Consider the following 18958-nt stretch of genomic DNA (forward strand, 5'->3'; position numbering starts at 1 on the left):
ATGGTCACTGTGAGCGTAGCCATTGTCTACTCTCCAGTCTCCCATCACACCAGGACCGCCGAATGTCACGTCGATGGTAGTCTCCGTACCGTTCCTACTGAAGGTATTTGTGGTGCCGATGTTGGCCAGATCTACATTGAGCATTGCCAAACCTTCAAGTAGAATCCGACCCCTATGGTTCGTGCGACCACTTCCCCACTTTACCGCCCAAGCGTTAAAGTCGCCCGCCACAACCAACTGCCTTAGACCAGTCAGCACAACTGATAACCGGTCTACCATCTGCGTAAATTGCTCGATAGGCCAGCTCGGCGGAGCCCCACAGCTGCAGTAGAACTCTCCACCCACTTTGGCAACCGCAAATCCCTCGTCTGCCGTTTACACAACCTCTTGAACCAGGAACCTGCTTGTCGTCCATATAGCCACCGTCCCGGACCTATCCGAGTTCCAGTTACCGTTTTCGGCTGGGATGCGGTATGGGTCCGAGAGGATGGCAATGTCCATCAACGACTCAGTAACTGCTTGGTATAACAGCTTTCGGGCCGCGTAGCAGTGATTCAAGTTTAGTTGCGTTACCTGCACTACGCCCGTGTTTTAGTCGCCGGCGCGCCTGCCGGGCACTTTAGACCTCCTGTTGTATGCTTAGCGTCCCCTTGGCTGGTACATATTAGGCATTCGAGCGGCGCAGTACAGTCCCTCGCTATATGGCCCGTACCGCCATATTTCCTACACAGGTAGCTTCAGTCTGGCCCCTTACAGTTCCAGGACTTGTGCTTGCTTTCAAAGCACCGGAAGCAGGCCTCCGGCTGCCAGAACACGCTCAGTGTGCATTCAGTGGGAAAAATCAATTCCACAGATCCGTATTGGAAAACCTAATCAAGCTTTTTAATCAATTTTTTTAAATTTTTACTTAATAAACACTGAAAAAATATCACTGTACTGAAATATTTTCACTCTACAATTTTCAGTTACATATAAAAAAAATTGGAAAACAAAGAAAAGAATACTTATTCATATTAGTCCGTTATCACTCTAAATATTTATTTTCACCTGTTATTCTCCTTGCAACATTTTCTCGCTAAAAATGACACAGAGAAGTGATTACAATTCCAAATTACCTGCCTCGATCAAAGAGAATTTGGACTGTTATATCTTATCGTCTAAAATGAACCTTACCGTAATCTAAAAGCTTACTTGTACTCGTTTCTATGTACAGATGGTCACATGATAATCAAACATTTTACCACGAAATAACAGTGGCGTAATAACAATGAGCTGCTTGAGTTTCCCTACGTTTCCAAACTTAATAATTAACATTACACTTGAACAAGATTTCAGCAACATCGGCGGCTTCCAGGTCATGTCCAGGGTGGTCTGATCATTCCTTTTTTTTGTTAGTACGTAAATGCACTTTCGGTTAGAGTAACTTTTGCATCCAGCACAGATCCTCTACGGTACTCATTGGATGACGCCGAGCTGTGGCCAGCCACAAAAGATCCTCCAACATATACTTCCTTCCTTTCCTGGTGTTCTCCATGAGCACTTCTGGCATTCCTTCGTGCTTTCGAGTCTTTGTCGCCTTCGGTACTATCTATGGAATTTGCACCGGAATCCCCTCTGAGCAAGTATCCTCCAAAGGAAGAATCTAGCAGACCAAGCAGAGAGTCGATTGCGGATTTCTCTGCACTGGTTTCTTCGTCTGAAGAGGGCCCCGGTGTAGTTGTCGAGGGCTTCATCGTGATATGAGGTACTTCCATTTCGGCACCGGACTCACCACGATTGACTACATGCCGAATGACGGGATCCTTGGAGCCCACAACAGGAACCATTTTCGGGGGCAGCATCAGTGTATTGTTATTGTTTAGACCGTATGTTTTGACTTTCGAGTGACCTTCAATTATTAGATACAATGGAGCTCGGTTTGTAATCTTCACTGGTGCATTGTAATGGGAGAATAGCGAGTCTGCCGTTATCGAAGGTGGTGGGGAAACGGTGGTGGTAGTGGTGGAGGTTGTAATTGCAGTAGGAAGAGTACGAACGGTGGTCATCGGTGCAATAAATGCAGCGGGTGTCACATGAGGGGCTCGGATGTCTGTACTGACAGTTGGAATAACGTGGGACGTTTCCGAGGTTAAATACTCAATGGTTTGTGGTTCGTGTATGACTGTTGTTGCCATGGCGTTAATGCTTTGTGGGTTGTAAAATGTGGATGTGTATTCAGTAATAGTTTTTGTTGCGACGGATTTTGTGAAAGGGTACGCTTTTTCATTTTGAAGAATTGTTTGTAGAATGGGTTTCCTATGGCTGCCATCGCTGGGAGTTGTCAGACGAAGAGTGGTTGTATACTGTTGGTTGGGATGCGCTTGCATTGAGTTTTGCTGTTGATAAGAAGCCATTTGCATCATTGATGTTTCAGTATACTTCGAGCCTAAAAAAGATGGAAAAAATAGAAAGGTTTCTAATTCATAAAAAGTGAATTAAAATAAGTTTATACCCGCATATTGATTTACAAAACTATTAGCAGGATTCGTCATGGTCCCAGCTGGTTTGTAGCGGAATCCTTCCGCTTCAAAGCGCTGTGGTTGATGAGTGTTCGCCTGAGACCAGAGATATCCATCGTTGCTCTCCTGCTGAAGATGATTATTGAGTGGGGGCGGCATAAGAACCGTTGGTAACTGGTTTATTTGGTGATGATAAAAATTGCGCCGTACTGGAATATTATTACTCCATCCTAGTTGTTGGTCAACTGCCTTTGAACTTGACTTTTTCGAAGGTACTCCCAGAAGCAGGATGTCACTGCTCTTGTCTTTGTTGGCCATGTTTTCCGGCCAGTACCGTACTCGTTCCAGAACTGGTGGACTATAATCGAAAGTTGGATCGTTCTTTAACGGATCACCTCGTCCAACAGGATGCCATTCATTATATTCCATTCGGGGGGAAAACATCGATCGAGCATTATTTTCTGTAAGAATAGATAAAGAAAAAATAAAAGCATAAGCGATCTTACAATTATTATTATTTTTATGAAGGTTTGAGTAAACCTGATAATAGGTAAGGCCGTTTGTAGACGGATTAAGGGCAAATTCTTTAACTATAGTCTAATCAATATGTACGCACTGACAAAGAATAAACCCGATGACGTGAAGGAGGAGTTTTATAATCTATGGAGAGTGCCCAGAACAAAAAGATAGCCAACGGAGATTCAAATATACAGGTCGGACGTGAAGAGTTCTTTCGCCCCGTTTTTAGTAGAGAAAACCTCCACTCTACCACAAATGACAAATAATCAACTTTGCGGTAGCCAAAGGAATGGCTATTTTTAGTACCTATTTTGCATGACGGAACATTTGGAAGCATACCTGGAAACACCCTAAAATAAATACCAGTGCAGTTTAGGAGAGGGACATTCCACGCCAAATTTTTACCTTATGACAGATGCTCCATAAACTCTGGGAGTTCAACTGGTAGACTCACCATTTGTTTATTAACTTCAAGGTGGTGTACGATTCAGTTAAACGAAATGAACTATGACGGATTACGCTTCGACGTGGTTTTCCAACAAAACTGATTAGAATGATATGTGCTACTTCTAATGGTTCAAAATCAATCTTCAGAATAACAGAGATAGGTGAGAATAGATGAGATTGCTATTCAACATTGTATTGATTGGAAGGCCATACAAGCTGAGAAGCGGTATCATCATAACGAAATCTCGCATGATTCTAGGGTTTGCGGAAGATATCGATATCAACGGCGGCAGACCCTATACTCGTTGAATGTGCGCTGTTGATGAGGCGTGTTGTCGCCGAAAAAGAAAAGCAAGTAAAGTATTTTCAGATGTTATTTAAAATCGAGAAGTGGATAACAATTGATAAATTAACATAGACATATATTTAGTACTAATATGATGTCAAATGGTTGAAAGATCTCAAATATAAACAAACAAACAAACAAACAAACAAACAAACAAACTAATATTCGAACTTACTAAGTGTTATCGTAAAAATTGTGAAACAGACCTTACATTTTGAATATCTATAAAAAGTGGAACATTTACTGTATTTATTTTTGGTTTTGAACACATTAAAAACAATTTTTTGGCAGTTGTATAACGGAATCAATGACTATTCATCATTTTAATGGTATTGCACCTCACCATTTTCTTCACTTAAATAATCTTCCACAGCGGCATCATCTCCGATAGTTCATTGTACTAATCAAGATGAACGAGAGAGAGAGAGCAAAAGCCGACTGAATTCTAACTCGTTTTATCACGCAGCGCTGCAGCATTCCATCAGTGTCCCACGCTTCCATAGTTCACTTTGGCAAACTATCTGTTTGTGCGGTTTAGTGCATTTTCTTCCTCCTTACCACCCTGTTCTCGCCGCAAGTGTTCGCTGGCTGCATAAGACAAGGTGAAAATAGCTATTTTTCAACAAAACAGGTGTGGATATGTCCGAGATGGACGAGAGGAAAACCAACCCAAAACAAAATATACATAGCGGCATTGCTTTACCTAGCAGTTTAATGGAAACTTTTTTATAGAAGTACTGTTTAGTGTTAATTTTTCATTTAGACATCTGCAAAACTGCATAACTGCAAAATGTAAACCAACCAAATGAAGCTGTCTTGGTGCCGATATAGCTACCTAATGAACTTATTTCAAACCATTGCAATGCATTGGTTGTTTTATTTAAAAATTAAAAGTAAATAATATGCGCCTCTTCCTTTCACGATTTATGAATAAAAATATTCATATTTTTTTTGGAACGAAGTTGAAACTTTTCTTCTATGAGGAAAGGAATGTTTAATCTATTAGATGTACGATTATCATATGGGGACTCAACAATTGATGCGAAAAGCTTTCATACTGTAATCCGATGTCTTTTTTTTTTCTAAGTTTAAGGTTTTATTTCCTGATTCCGTGTTCAAAAATAAATACTTTCAATTCCTGTGGTGATTAATTTACTGTCACTACCGGTGTGCATCTCTATAAACAACCTTTTAACCAGATTCATTCATTCATTCGTTGGCTTCGCTTGATATGGTTGCTTTGTCGTTTATCTGGTTTCCTGAAGACTCGTAAAGAGAATGGCGTGTTTATTTTATTGTTGTATTTATTCTGCTATAAGATTCGCATTACTCTTTCGTTCAGTTTCGTTTCTTTGCCACACATTCGGTTAAAATGGTATAGAGGCTAGAAAATAACAAATCTTGTGTGCAATCAGTAGTCTTTGGCCTTCTATAATTCGGCAGATTTCGAAAAATTTCGTAACAATAATCCTCTCCAATTTGCGAATTAATCTTGAGCTTCCTTGGCAGATAAAGTTGAAAAATAAAATGTGGGTCATTTTATCTCGAGTTATCACACTGCAGTGTGGTCCAGAAAGCCAAATTAGGTGGAATAAATTGTTTACTCAGTAGTCGTTGATTTTAGATTATTTATTTAGTAACAAAATCTTGATTTAGGATGCCGCTTTTTTGGCATTAGCTATTTTAGAGTGACCCGTAAATTAACCAAGACCTAGAAATTATCTTCAAAACGAAACAAGATGGAGCGATATTCACTTCAGCAATTTTATAGCTTGAAATATTTTGAGTAATATTGCAGAAGACGAAATCCCTCTATCTCGAACCGTCTCCATATTAGGGCGATTTTCCTGAGTCAAGTTAGGGTGACCCTGCTATTTTGCGATTTTTCTCCAGAACCTTTTTATTTTGCATTTCTCGCAAAACACTTCTTCAGATGACTTTTGACTCAATAAGACGCAACTTTTGGTGGAAAAAGAAACTGGCTATCTATTTTACTTCTACATTTATATTAAATTTTGTGATACAAATAGGCCGTTTTCAAATGTTAGTATCGTAGAAAGATGCAAGCAGAATTAAAATCGGTTGATTGCGTTTGAAAGATCGTGATTTTTTGTGTATAATATCAAAAAATTGGAGAGTGGATTTTTGTCTATCTCAAATAAATCAACTTTGAATATGTGGGGTTTTAACAGATTTAAGTATATAAAAGTAAACGACTTGCGCCATAACTCCGGAACGCCTTAACTGTTCCTCAGCAAACTTGGCGTACATGTTTCTTGATACAAGTGAATCAGCACAGGGGGTTGACAAAAAGGGGGTGGTCGCTAAAAGGGGGGGGGGGGCAAAAATTTAAAAGTGGCTGCGATCAACTTGCATTAAATGGGCGAACCAGCCACAGGCTGAAAACCTCTCAAATATAGAGGGGGGGGGGGGGGCAGATATGTCTAAATGAGGAAAAAAGCTTTGTTTTTTTGTATTATGAGAATTTGCAAACTGAAACGTAGTGTTGTGAAGCCCGCATTCGTGTGGTCCAATTTTCTCTCACGATTTCCTTCTAACGAACACACATGCATGAGCATTTCTTTCGGATTTTTTTTTCTGATATTCTCATGCACTGCGACAAGTTTTTGCCATAGTGTATTTAGTTATCACCTCCCAGTTGGCCTCGAGGTATGATAAGCCTAATTTCTTCTTCTACAGCAGCATAGAGCCGGGGTGGCTCGTGCTGTTTCAAGCACTCGTCTCCATTCAACTCGGTCTTGGGCCACTCGTCGCCAATTTCCTAGTCGTCTCAGAAGTCGCAAATCGCTTTCGACCTGGTCGAGCCATCGTGCACGTTGGGCTCCCCTGTTTCTGGTGCCGGTGGGGTTGTTGAAGAGGACTATTTTCGTCGCACAGTCGTCCGGCATCCTTATGACGTGTCCGGCCCACCGTATCCTGCTAACTTTCGCTAGATGTACGATGGGAGTCTCCCCAAGCAGTGCCTGTAGCTCGTGATTCATACGCCTCCGCCACTCTCCGCTTTCAGTTTGTACTCCGCCAAATATCGTCCGCAGCACTTTCCGCTCAAACACGGCAAGGGCGCGTATGTCCTCCGTAAGCAGCGTCACGTCTTCAAGTCCATAAAGAACTACCGGTCGAATAATGGTTTTGTACATTATTAGCTTCGTGCGGCGGCGTATGCTTCCTGATCGTAGCGTTTTACGAAGGGCAAAGTAGGCCCGATTTCCCGCTTGGATGCGCCGCTGGATCTCCTTACTAGTGTTGTTGTCCGCGGTCACCAGCGATCCCAAATACACGAACTCCTCTACCACTTCTAGTTCGTCGCCGTCAACGGTTACCGTCCGTGGGAGGCGCGCGTTTGTTTCCTTTGAGCCTCTTCCTTTCATGTATTTGGTCTTTGACGCATTTATTTTTAACCCAATTCTCCTAGACTCCGCTTTCAGTCTGGCGTAGATTGCCTCCGCCGTCGCAAAGTTCCTGGCTATGATATCGAAGTCATCTGCAAAGCCTAGAAGTTGGCTACCCTTGGTAAAAATCGTGCCTCTCGTTTCGATGCCCGCACGTCGGATTACCCCCTCAAGAGCGATGTTGAACAGCATGCAGGATAAACCGTCACCTTGTCTCAACCCTCGCCGCGTCTCGAAGGGACTCGATAGTATCCCAGAGATGAAACACATCACTCGATCCAATGTAGCTCTGATCAGTCGCGTCAGTTTGTCCGGAAAACCGTATTCGTGCATTATCTGCCACAGCTTGTCTCGATCGACTGTATCGTATACTGCTTTGAAATCAATAAAGATGTGATGCGTGGGCACGTTGTACTCCCGACATTTCTGCAAGATCTGTCGGATAGTAAAAATTTGGTCCGTAGTTGCGTGAGCCCCCATGAAACGCGCCTGACAATTCCCTACGAAACCTTGTGCTATCGGCGACATCCGGCGTAACAGCATCTGGGAGAGTACCTTGTAGGCGGCGTTTACCAGCGTAATACCACGATAGTTGCAGCAGTCTAGCCGATCACCCTTTTTGTAGATGGGACAAACCACTTTTTCCATCCATTTCTCCGGAAGCTTTTCCTCCTCCCAAATCCTCGAAATAACCCAGCGTAGAGCCTTTGCTAGCGTTTCTCCGCTATGTTTATAAAGCTCTGCCGGTAGGCGGTTCTTCCCAGCAGCTTTATTGGTCTTCAGCAGCCTGATTTCTCGTTTGACTTCTTGGAGATCAGGTGCTAGGACATCACTATCTTCCATGGGCGCTCCTAGGTTAATTTCCGTTCCGCCTCCTTCTGCGACTTCGCCATTGAGATGTTCATCGAAGAACTGCTTCCACCTGTCGACCATCTCGCGCTCGTTTGTAGGGTTATTGATCCTGGTTCGGCCCATCAGCTTAATCATCGATAACTCATTGAATATTCAGAGATTCAAAGGCAAAACAGTTTTATAAGCTGCTTACATTATTTTCCTATGCATTGCCTTCATTTATTTGCCATGAAAATTAATATAACTAGCTCAGATAATTAAATTCATAACATATGTAAAAGCGGCTTCCAATGTCGTCATCAAAGCTTTCATTTTAAACACCTAGAAAGTGTATTAGTCTGTGAAGTATAGGTTAAAAACAATTTTAAAACATAGATTCATCTATATTCTTCCTTTATTGGAACGTGTTATTCCAAACAAAAAGCGAAATTACGACTTATTGAGAAAATACGATTTTAATTTTTTGATCTTAGTTCGGCCTACAAATGATCGTGGTTCGGCCTATCAGCTTCACTAAATCACCGCTAGTGGCGTCGCGCTTCGCCCACGTTTTAACCAATTTTTCTGGCTGCACGAATCTTACGTGTTAAATCAAATGTTGTGTTTTATTCCATGTTTTGTTATTTTATGCATTTCAGAAACAAAATTATTAACATCCTAAAATTGAGTTTTTCTTGACAACAATAAATACGAGGGTATTTTTTCCAAAGTAGCGTACCAACTGGGTTATAATGTTTTAGAATTTTATGCAACCTTGTACACGGCTTCAATACTTGTGCATGAAACAATTTTTAAAAAATTGTATAGTGTTTTCCTAGAAAACTCAAATGGAAATTTTCTGATTTTCAAGTGCATCCCCTATTTTAAAAATTCATAGCTGTTGAGCCAAGTATTGTAAAATATATATTTTTTCATGGTGATGTAAGCAAATTTACTCAACAATCCAGAAAAATACTATCTGGGAAAAAATTTGCACAAAAATTTCAAGATTATGGGAAACTCCAAGGAAAAATCAATAACAGTAGTATCACGAACTAATTGGAAATAAATACGTTTCGGTTCTACTATAATTTGACTTACGTCACTTAGGGGGAAGTCCTGTATGACCGGACACTAGCGATTTCTCAAAAACAAGGAATGATAAAATTATTAGGAAAGAATAGGGTAATAGTACCATTAAAGTACTATTGTTCCATTCTTTCCAAATATTTTTATCATTTTTTGTTTTTAAGAAATCGCCAGTGTCCGGGCATAGAGGCCTGTCCGGCCAACCTTCATCAGGGTGGCAAATTTCTAACAGGAAGTTTCTAAGTAGAACTAACCGGAATTCATTTCCAATTAGTTCGCGATAATTCGTGAGTTCTACTAATACGCTAATGATTTTTAATAAAAGTATGCAGGTAACGCATTTGAATTTTTTTAAAAAGTTTTTCGGTTCGCCAATTTCTGGTCTTTTAACGATAGGAATTTATCATTCTATTTTGTTCCTGAATTAGGTCAAAAATCAATGACTAACGTCGGTGTATGACCGATTATTTGTTAACGCAGTTGTGATTTCAAAAGCAGCTATTTTCATTGATCCATTGGAAAATATTCTGAAATTAAATGTAAATTCTGTCTTTCTTCGAAGGCACTTGTTAGAATACAGGACAATTGCGAGGTTAGTGCTTCGATCCTTTTGACTCTTACAGCCTCTTCCTGTCGAAATTACAACATGCGACGCCTGGCTTGTTAGATCAGCGTTGTACTTCGAGGCCAACTGGGAGGAGAAATAAAAAACTATATCCAAATTAATTTCAAATAACCACATTATTGTTAATGTACAAGCTTATTCAACACTGATGGGTAGATAAAGTGAAAAAAGATACTATGTTTAGCAACAAAAATACATCTGTACTTGTAATGCTTCAATATTCCATTGAATTTGTCTAAATTTATATAACTCGAAATAATTAGAATATTGACCATGTACAAGGTTACTTAACACTGCTATGTAGATAAATTGAAGAAAGATGCTATACTAGGCACCAAAAGTAAGCTTACACCATTTCTGATTGTTTAATTTATAAAAACATTGGTTTTGGAAACTTTATATCGGAATAGGCCGAACCAAGATCATCGATGGGCCGAACCACGATCAACATAGGCCGAACCAGGATCATAATTTGACTGTCATTAAAAATCAAATTATAGATCAACTGGTTTTCTAAGGTTTTTTCTAAATTAAGAAATAGAATCGTCTTTAGTTGTTCTTCCCATACATTCTAAATTTTTTACGAAAAACATTGTGATTTTGTAGATATACGTGCATTAGTCCATGGGTGCTATGTGAAACATTGAGAATAGGCCGAACCACGATCAATCACCCTAATTAGATTCCCTCCCTCGTCCCTACACCTGTCAGGTTTCGGTGTGTAGCCCTTCCGAGTTTGGTTCACCTTCTCATAAAACTTGCGCGTGTCATTAGCTTGGAATAGTTGCTCTAATTCTTCACGATCTCTGTCCTCCTTTTGGCGTTTTTTTCTCCTCAGGATCGTGGTCAACTGGTTCCTAGCTCGTCGGTACTTGGCCAGATTCTCTCTAGTGGCAATACTTAGATAATTTTTCCAAGCATTTTTTTTCTCCTCCACCGCTTGTTGGCATTCCCCATGAAACCAATCATTTTGTGTACTCCGAGGCTTAATACCTAGTGCCGCGGTAGCGGCCTCTCCGATGGCCGAGCGTATTCTGCCCCAACCGTCTTAGAGGTTTGAAGCACCTAACTCCTCGGAAGAAGGCAGTGCCTCATTCAGTACTCGCGCGTAGTTCTCGGCAGCTTGTGGGTTATCTAGCTGCCTGATGTTCAGCCGAGGAGGGCGGCTTTGACGTGCCCGGTATACGGTGGACAGCTTTGAGCGCACATGTACTGCTACTAGGTAATGGTCAGAATCGATATCCGCACCCCGACGGGAGTGTACGTTCGTGATGTTAGAGAAGAACCGGTCCTGTATGAGAACGTGGTCAATTTGGTTCATTGTACGTTGGTCAGGTGATCTCCAGGTGGCTTTGTGGATATCCTTGCGCGGGAAAAAGGTGCTTCGGATCACCAGGCCTCGGGAAGCTGCGAAGTTTATACATCGTTGGCCGTTATCGTTTGTGTCGGTGCGCAGGCTACGGGGTCCTACCACCGGTCTATACATTTCTTCCCTACCGACCTGGGTGTTCATATCCCCGATGACGATCTTGATGTCCCGTGACGAGCAGCTGTCGAACGTTGCCTCCAGCCTTGCGTAGAACGCTTCATTCTCATCGTCGGGTCTACCTTCGTGCGGGCAGTGCACGTTAATGATGCTATAATTGAAGAAACGGCCCTTTATCCTCAATACACACATTTTCTCGTTGATCGCCTTCCAATCAATCGCGCGATCCTGCATTCCGCCCAGCACTACAAAGCCCGTTCCCAGTTCGTTGGTAGCGCCACCACTCTGGTAAAACTGGGCCTTTCCGCCACGGATCTTCCATACCTTCTCTCCTTTGCGACAGATTTCCTGCAGAGCTACGATGCCGAGTTTGCGGGGTTCCAGCTGTTCGATCAGCACCCGCTCGCAACCTGCGAAATTTAGCGATCTGCAGTTCCAAGTCCCGAGTCTCCATTCGTCGTCCTTATTCCGTCGCCTAGGTCGATGCCGAATATTCCGCTCCGAATATGCTTGAATGTTGTTAGTTTAAGTTTGTTTAGCTGTGTAGCCGTACTGGGGCAACACTACCGAGTCTCGTGATGGGGTTGCCATCTTATAGTGCCGAGACTCACTATACCTCCTTCCCGGTTAGCATACGACCTTAGTTTCCACCGGGGTTGGTTACCCGATCTCCGCTAAGGTTGCTCGTATTCCGGCTGGTACCACGAGGAGGTCGGGATCGGAGTTGCTGGATAAGAGGCTAATGATGATAAGCCTAATATGATGGCCTAATAAGCCAGTCGTCATATGTTCGAATCCCGACTGGGAGAGGCTGTTAGAGTCAATAGGGTCGTAGCAACTGGCCCTGCAATTGTTCCGCACTTTAACAGCTGACTGCGAAGTCTGTCGTATAAAAAAATTTTGCTTTGCTACCGTTCTCCAATTCGTTCTTTGACGTAAAACGCCTATCTCTTTTAGTTTCGTGGCAATTGCATTTTAAACGTATGGTTTTGGGTGTTGAATTAGTATCTAAAAACTGCAAGAATTCACGCATAGCACACTAGATTACCGCGTGCGATGAACACTGCCTGACACGTATGAAAAACAACAACAATGTTTTTAATAAATTGAGGGTTCGCCTCCACTTTTGCTTGCATAAACCATGGTGAGTATAGACATGGTGAAACGCACAGGACAATCAGTAGGCGAAGTGGAGTAAAAGCTTTCGTTGCAAAAGGGAAGAGACGCGACGGTTCTGTGACGTAGGCAGATTGCAGCTTTTCTCGTTGCTTAGGTTTTATAAACAGCAACCGTAGCAACGATGCTTTGCTACTAAATGTTTGCTGGCTACAGCAACAAATCACTTGACTGATCGATGGTCGAATATTTGTTTTGTCTAACGAAAACTAAAACCAAGGTACGTAATTCTGTAATAATATGTCTTAGCGATTCTAATGTGATCTTTTCAGAATTCAAAAATGTAGCGTGCTACAACTTAGTTACACTCAAATAAGCGAAAATTGAATGAAGTGCAATCAAATCACGTTACCAACTGGCAAACGGCGAACAGTTTTCGTTGCAATAATTTACAACACAAATCTTTGTGCTGGATTTCATGAATCCCTAATACGGGGCGAATTAGCAAACGTCGCATTGGCCGCCGAAGGTCAACTTGTTAAGGTACATCGACTCATTCTGTCAGTATGTCCATCTTATTTCCGGAAGATGTAGCCCTAAATGTCAGCACGTATTTATTGGGACAGAGAAATTAATCGAACGGAGTGAACACTGAGCAACTGATCTGATCGAACGTTTATTCGAGAATGATCACATTCGTGCTTCAACTGATTTATACTCTTCATTTCTAGCGGAATGGCGACTATTCCCTGCGTTATTTCTGAATGGGTTGTTTCCGAAGTTAAAACCACTGCAGCGGAATCGAATTCAATTGTACAAGTTCGATTCATTTGATGGAAGCAACCACGAGAAAATACACCTCTACCCCTGCCGCCGCTAGTATAGTAATGGACCGAGTGCTACCCTTGTTGGCCACGCAAGTGCGGCGCCACAACACATACAAATTTTGAAAACACAATCGTCACAGAAACGAACGCTTCGCAAAACCTCGATCACACCGCAAACGTCTCAGATCAGATCAGAAACTGCCGTTGAGTCTGCACCCTAAATTCAAACCGTTCCAATTGTCAAGCGAGTCACCCTCCAAACACAGCAATCATCGTCGGATTTGGAATATTGCAGTTCTACATCAAGCAGGAACATACAGCAAGAAACAATCAGTCCTAAAACCGAGCCGGAATGCGCTGATCCCTCGAAGGTAGCAGCGATAGAAGCGGACAATAAATAGGAACAGACTGGCGGAACATGAAGCAACTGAACGGGACAAGAAAGCAGATGATTCGGCTCATAACGTTATAAACGCTCATAACGTTAACGATAAATCTGTTTAGTTCAATACCATCTTTAAAACTTATGAAAAAGTGTCACATATTTAAAAATAATGATACATAAATAGAAACTTTTTGATAAAAATAAAAATCTGTTAGATAATTTAAATTTTGATCTCTTTTTACAGGATATCTAAGTACTGTAGCATCCTAATGAATGTATTTAAATTTTCATGCAGCAGGAATTGGATTCGACTAATACGTGCAGAATCTAGAACTTTGTTTTAAATTTGTTCAGACGATCGCTCATTGAAAATTAGTAATTTTAGTCATGACTAAAATATTCCTTTTAGTTCTATTTTTGTATTGCTAGGGTCTAAAGGAAAAACTCTATTTCCGTAGGGCGGAAATACTTTACGTTTACACGGTTTACACTGATAGGCACGAGAACGTCACCACCAGAAAACCGCTCACCGCCTGCGTTGATGAAAAAAGCAAGTCTTGTATAACACGAGCACGTGTTTTCGACTGTAAGCTTTTGTAAAAAAAGATGCCTACGTCACAAGCTTTTTTAATATGACTGCCTCTGTCTTTTGGCGTTTCGTTTCACCATGCTCTATACATCATGGCATAAACTAGCAAAACTCAAGCCGCTTAGGTTTATTTGCTGGCAGCAGCTCTTGAACCTGTAGTGTGGAAAGGAAGCGGTTCAGCACGTTCCACACCTCCATGGAGACAAGAAACTGTGCCGCAATTTGTCTTGTGCTTGTCTTGAAATCATTTCCCACGATTCGCAAAATTTTATGGTCAATCGCTGACGCCATTTGCTGATGAGGTTTAGGCTTCCCCCGAAGCCTAGTTAAAAACAACGTTCCTTCTCGGAAGCGACGGTGTGTAGTCATGGACGTCCCTGAATTAAAATCATTGTGCAACAAAACGAACACTTCTGGATTTGTGTTCACTCCTACTTGCATTAGGTATCCGACGATCAGAAAATATACAACCATACTCCTGCTGGGCTGTTGTTGTTACGCAATTAGCGAAGCCGTAACAAAGGTGAATGTACGCGAGCCTTTCCGGAAAATACATTTTAATAATGCAATCGTTTTCAGAAACATCCCAGAGAGACCTAAGAAGTCAGTTTCGAAACTGTTGTCCATATGCGTCTAACCGCGCCCGTTGCACGCGTTGATCTAACGTGCTATGCGTGATGTACGTGTTGGAGCAGTTTTCTGGTACTAATTCAACACCAATGAAATTGCAACGAAATTAAAAGAGGTAGACGTTTTACGTCAAAGAACGAATTGGCCCTTACGAGTTTGGTTCACTTTCTCGTAAAACTAGCGCGTGTCATTAGCCCGGAATAGTTATTCCAGCTCCTCACGATCTCTGTCCTCCTTCTAGCGCTTTTTCCTCCTCAGCATCATGGTCAAACCATTCCGCGCTCGTCGATACTTGGCCAAATTCTCTCTCGTGGATATGCTAAGATAATTTTTCCAAGCTCTTTTTTCCTCTCTATCGCTTGTAGATATTCCCCGTCAAACCAACAATTTCGTGCACTCAAGGTTTCCACTCCTAGCACCGCGGTTGCGGCCTCGTTTACACCCGAGCGTATCATACTCTATCCGTTTTCGAGGGTTGAAGCATTCATCCATTACGCGAGCGTAGTTTTCGGTAACTCGCGGGTTGTCTAATTGCCGAATGTTTAACTGAGGAGTGCGGCTTTTTCGCGAGGTATAAACCATCGATAATTTTGAGCGCACGTGTACTGCTACTAGGTAAGGGTCCGAGTCGATATCCGCACCCTGTAGGAAAAACCCTCGATGAGAATATGGTCGATTTGATTCGAAGTTCGTTGGTCAGGTGATCTCCAGGTGGCTTTGTGGATATCTTTGTGGTGAAAGAAAGTGCTTCTGACCACCAAGCCTCGGGAAGCTGTAAAGTTGATGCATCGCTGGCCGTTATCGTTTGTGTCGGTATGCAAGCTATGGGTCCCGATCACCGGTCTATACATTGCTTCCCTGCCGATCTGGGCGTTCATATCCCCGATGACGATCTTGATGTTCCGTCATGAGCAGCTATCGGACGTTGTCTTTAGCTGCGCATAGAACGCATTCTTCTCGTCGTCCGTAACAATACTAGCATTTTGATAATTAAATGAATCCGTAACACTATTAGCATTGGTGAAAGTATGTTTGAATATATCTTAATAAAGTATCCAAATAATTTTATGTCTAAATTCTCTAGTTAGTATAGTAGTCATAGGATGCGAACAGAGCACCAATAATAATACGGTGGGAAAAACGCATTCGTGATCTTCGGTCGATTCCATCGTCGAGGTGTATACTGTCCTCATTCGTAATTTTAATCAGTTCAATCGCAAATTAGTTAACTTGATCGGATTAACGTCAAACGATTAATGACTTATTTGGAATTATTTATGCCGTCGATGGGCTCAGTGTGGCTGCAGCTGAATGAATGAATGAATGAAACATAGCGCAGGAGCGTTAGTGTCACTGGAAGCGAGCAAAAACCGCATCGCGTAAACACGTAAAAGGTTAAATAGCTGTCCACCGCGCATCTTTACAGAGACCGACCGTTTATTAGCCTTGCCATGCCATGCCATGCTGCCGGCGGCGATGCTGGCTGGTTCGCAACGAAACATAGTAAAGCACAAGGAGCGCGTCTTCCGCCAAATGAGAAAATTACATGAGCTGTATTTCGATTCGTACTCTTGTCTTCATCATGTGTCCTGTGTGTGTGCTTTTTGCGGAGGAAAAAGTTTCACTAATGAAATCAATAAAATGTTTAGTTGATTATTTTCAGACGAAAGGCCGATAGCTAGTGGGCTCGAGCCCACAAGACTGGGATAAGTTATTGCAAATGGATATTCGATTGTGGCTGGTTGGCGTGATTTTGTGAAGTTTTTTTTGTAAAGATGATTTTTCACCGTATTGTATAGTTGTATTTGAAGAAAAAGTTGGATCGTTTAACCGTTTAAGTTGGGATGCAACTTTGTTGAATGTGAATTATTATTAAAAGCAACAGTAATAATCGTAAATAGCAATGATGTTGATAATAACATCATGTTAATGATTTAATTATTAAAATGGAAAACAGTAATTAATAAATTATTAAATTATTGTTTATTGATCTTCTAATTCACAACTCTTTATCAATGGCACTATTATGGGTGGAAACACATTCATACTAAACTGATTTGACAATAATCGCCAATCAGCCAATTTACCGACGAGATTCGGTCAAACCGGTCTAATTTTAGTGCAAATTGTACATCACTTAGAAATTGGAAACTTTCCTTATACAATAATCAGTGGACATTTGATGAATCGAATTACAATTAACTTTGGCACGAACGTATCTGTAATATGTGTACTCACCTGGGGGCAAATTCGAGGTGGCGCTCCGACTGCTCGGACGAGGATAAACCCCACCGTGCGGCGGTAGATCGCTGGCACTTGACTGGTGGATGAAAAATATCAGTATAAATATTAATTTGTAGCGTTGCACACTCATGGTCGGAGCTCTGGTTTATGGATGACGATGTCTGCCGATTCTGGGTAACGAGGATGACGGCGAAGATAGAAAGAAAAGAAAAATGAGACGAGCTTTAATTAGCGGAATGCTGCGGTCGCCGGAAGATACACCTGATGAGGTGTTAATGGTTGCATATTACAGGGCATTAGTCTACTTTGTAGTTATTTGAGCGACGATTGGTTGATTTTCCAGCCACGAGAACAAAAGAAGCTGAGATGTAGATATGTTGCGTCGGTTACATGAATGTTATTTAAGTAAAATATATTTTGTTTACTTAATGACTTTTGTATATATTATATATGGGTCATTTTACGTGATGTGACCTAGAAAAGGTTCACACGTGTAATCGACCTTTACGTATTTGTGCCAAATTTAGTGCAGATTAGACCTCCCTCGTTCAATGTCAAATCCATTTATCATGGGGTATATTAGGTTTAGAAAAAACTCGCTTTTACATTTTCGAATAGAATTGCCTAAAGAATTCAGGGTCAAGTATAAAGACATTTATAATACAAGGCTTTGTTTTGCCCAAGGAATTCGAAAAAAAAAACGATTTAGGGGCAGCACGACCAATTTTTTTTAAAACTGTATTAGGATTTTTCCCTCAATATGTTCATTTTTTCAAAAATTGCTTTGTTTTAGACGGAGGCATATACCTTTCAGTCAATCCTTTCTGCTAGCAGACGACTTGACTAGATTTGTTGAAGAATGTGCCCCGCGTTTAGATATCCGCTCGGTTCACAACAGCTTATACCGCTATGTTGAACAGTAGGCATGAGAGACCGTCAGCTTGACGAAGCCCTCTGTGTGATTCGAATGAGCTCGACAATATACCCTAAATCCGCAAAAACAAAAAGCACTGTCTATCATCCATCGTAGATTGAATCGGTATGATCAGCTTCCTGTGGAAAACTTTTTCGTCCATACTTTTCCGTAGGTCTTTTCGGTCGATAGTTTCATATACAGCTTTGAAGTCAACGAACAAATGGTGCGTGGGAATTTTGTATTCACGGCCTTTTAGGAGGATTTTCCACAATGTAAATATTTGATCTATTGTTGGCCGTCTTTAACCGAAGCCAGCTTCGTACAATTCTTTAAATCTGTTCACAATTGGTAGTTGTCGGCAGAAAATAATTTGGGACGGCACTGTGCAGGCGACTTTGAGCATGGTAATCACACGATAGTTCTCACAGTCCAACTTTGGAAGTATTCATTTATTCAACATCAACAGACTACAATTGTCCTAATGATGGTTTCTTATACTATTACTAATCACACAGTCAAACAATTACAAATATACACAGATTTTCTTAAACGTCATTGGTAGAGAAAAATACAGAAAAGTTTCGGCGGATAGTTTCACGTGACAGATTAAAATCAAAGTCAGCGGCAACTCTATTGAAGACTCGCTGTACTCCGGTCATAGCACTGTTTTGTCCATAGTTGGTGCGTTGAAATGGTAGTCGCAGCATTGCGGCATTCCGCAGTGCCCTGGAACGTACATTCAGATTAATCGAACCTAAAATGGCAGGATAATCGATTCTTCCCTGCAACATATCAGCAGCAAACAAAGCTCTCGCGATGTTCCTTCGCGCCTGAAGTGTCCCCAAATGGATCAACCGGCATCGTCTCTCGTAACTCGGCAATCGGAACGGATCTCGCTAAGGTACATGACGGAGCGCAAAACGTAAGAAGCGGCGTTGAATCGACTCAATCCTAGCAACTCCGTTTTGGTAATACGGATGCCAGACGGAGACGATGGAAC

The 18958-nt window shown here is 41.6% G+C and overlaps 1 protein-coding gene across 1 annotated transcript; it reads right to left on the bottom strand.

Moving 5' to 3' along the window:
• Window positions 1-1391: 1391 nt before the first annotated feature.
• On the bottom strand, window positions 1392-17172 carry LOC128740336 (uncharacterized). Its single transcript, XM_053835874.1, has 3 exons — window positions 17037-17172; window positions 2492-2959; window positions 1392-2425 (listed from the first exon to the last, which is right to left on the bottom strand). The coding sequence occupies exons 1-3, from the start codon at window positions 17170-17172 to the stop codon at window positions 1392-1394; spliced, it is 1638 nt and encodes a 545-aa protein (XP_053691849.1).
• Window positions 17173-18958: the final 1786 nt, after the last annotated feature.

The sequence above is a fragment of the Sabethes cyaneus genome, chromosome 3, assembly GCF_943734655.1.
Source record: "Sabethes cyaneus chromosome 3, idSabCyanKW18_F2, whole genome shotgun sequence".
Lineage (NCBI taxonomy): Eukaryota > Metazoa > Arthropoda > Insecta > Diptera > Culicidae > Sabethes > Sabethes cyaneus.

What these genes read in the sequence shown, in the direction of transcription:
- LOC128740336 (XM_053835874.1), bottom strand. Translation starts at nt 17,172, where the DNA reads ATGAGTGTGCAACGCTACAAATTAATATTTATACTGATATTTTTCATC. An exon ending in CACCTCGAATTTGCCCCCAG is followed by an intron (nt 2,960 to 17,036) that starts GTGAGTACACAT and finishes CTATTCTTACAG; the next exon opens with AAAATAATGCTCGATCGATG. An exon ending in TTTTGTAAATCAATATGCGG is followed by an intron (nt 2,426 to 2,491) that starts GTATAAACTTAT and finishes CATCTTTTTTAG; the next exon opens with GCTCGAAGTATACTGAAACA.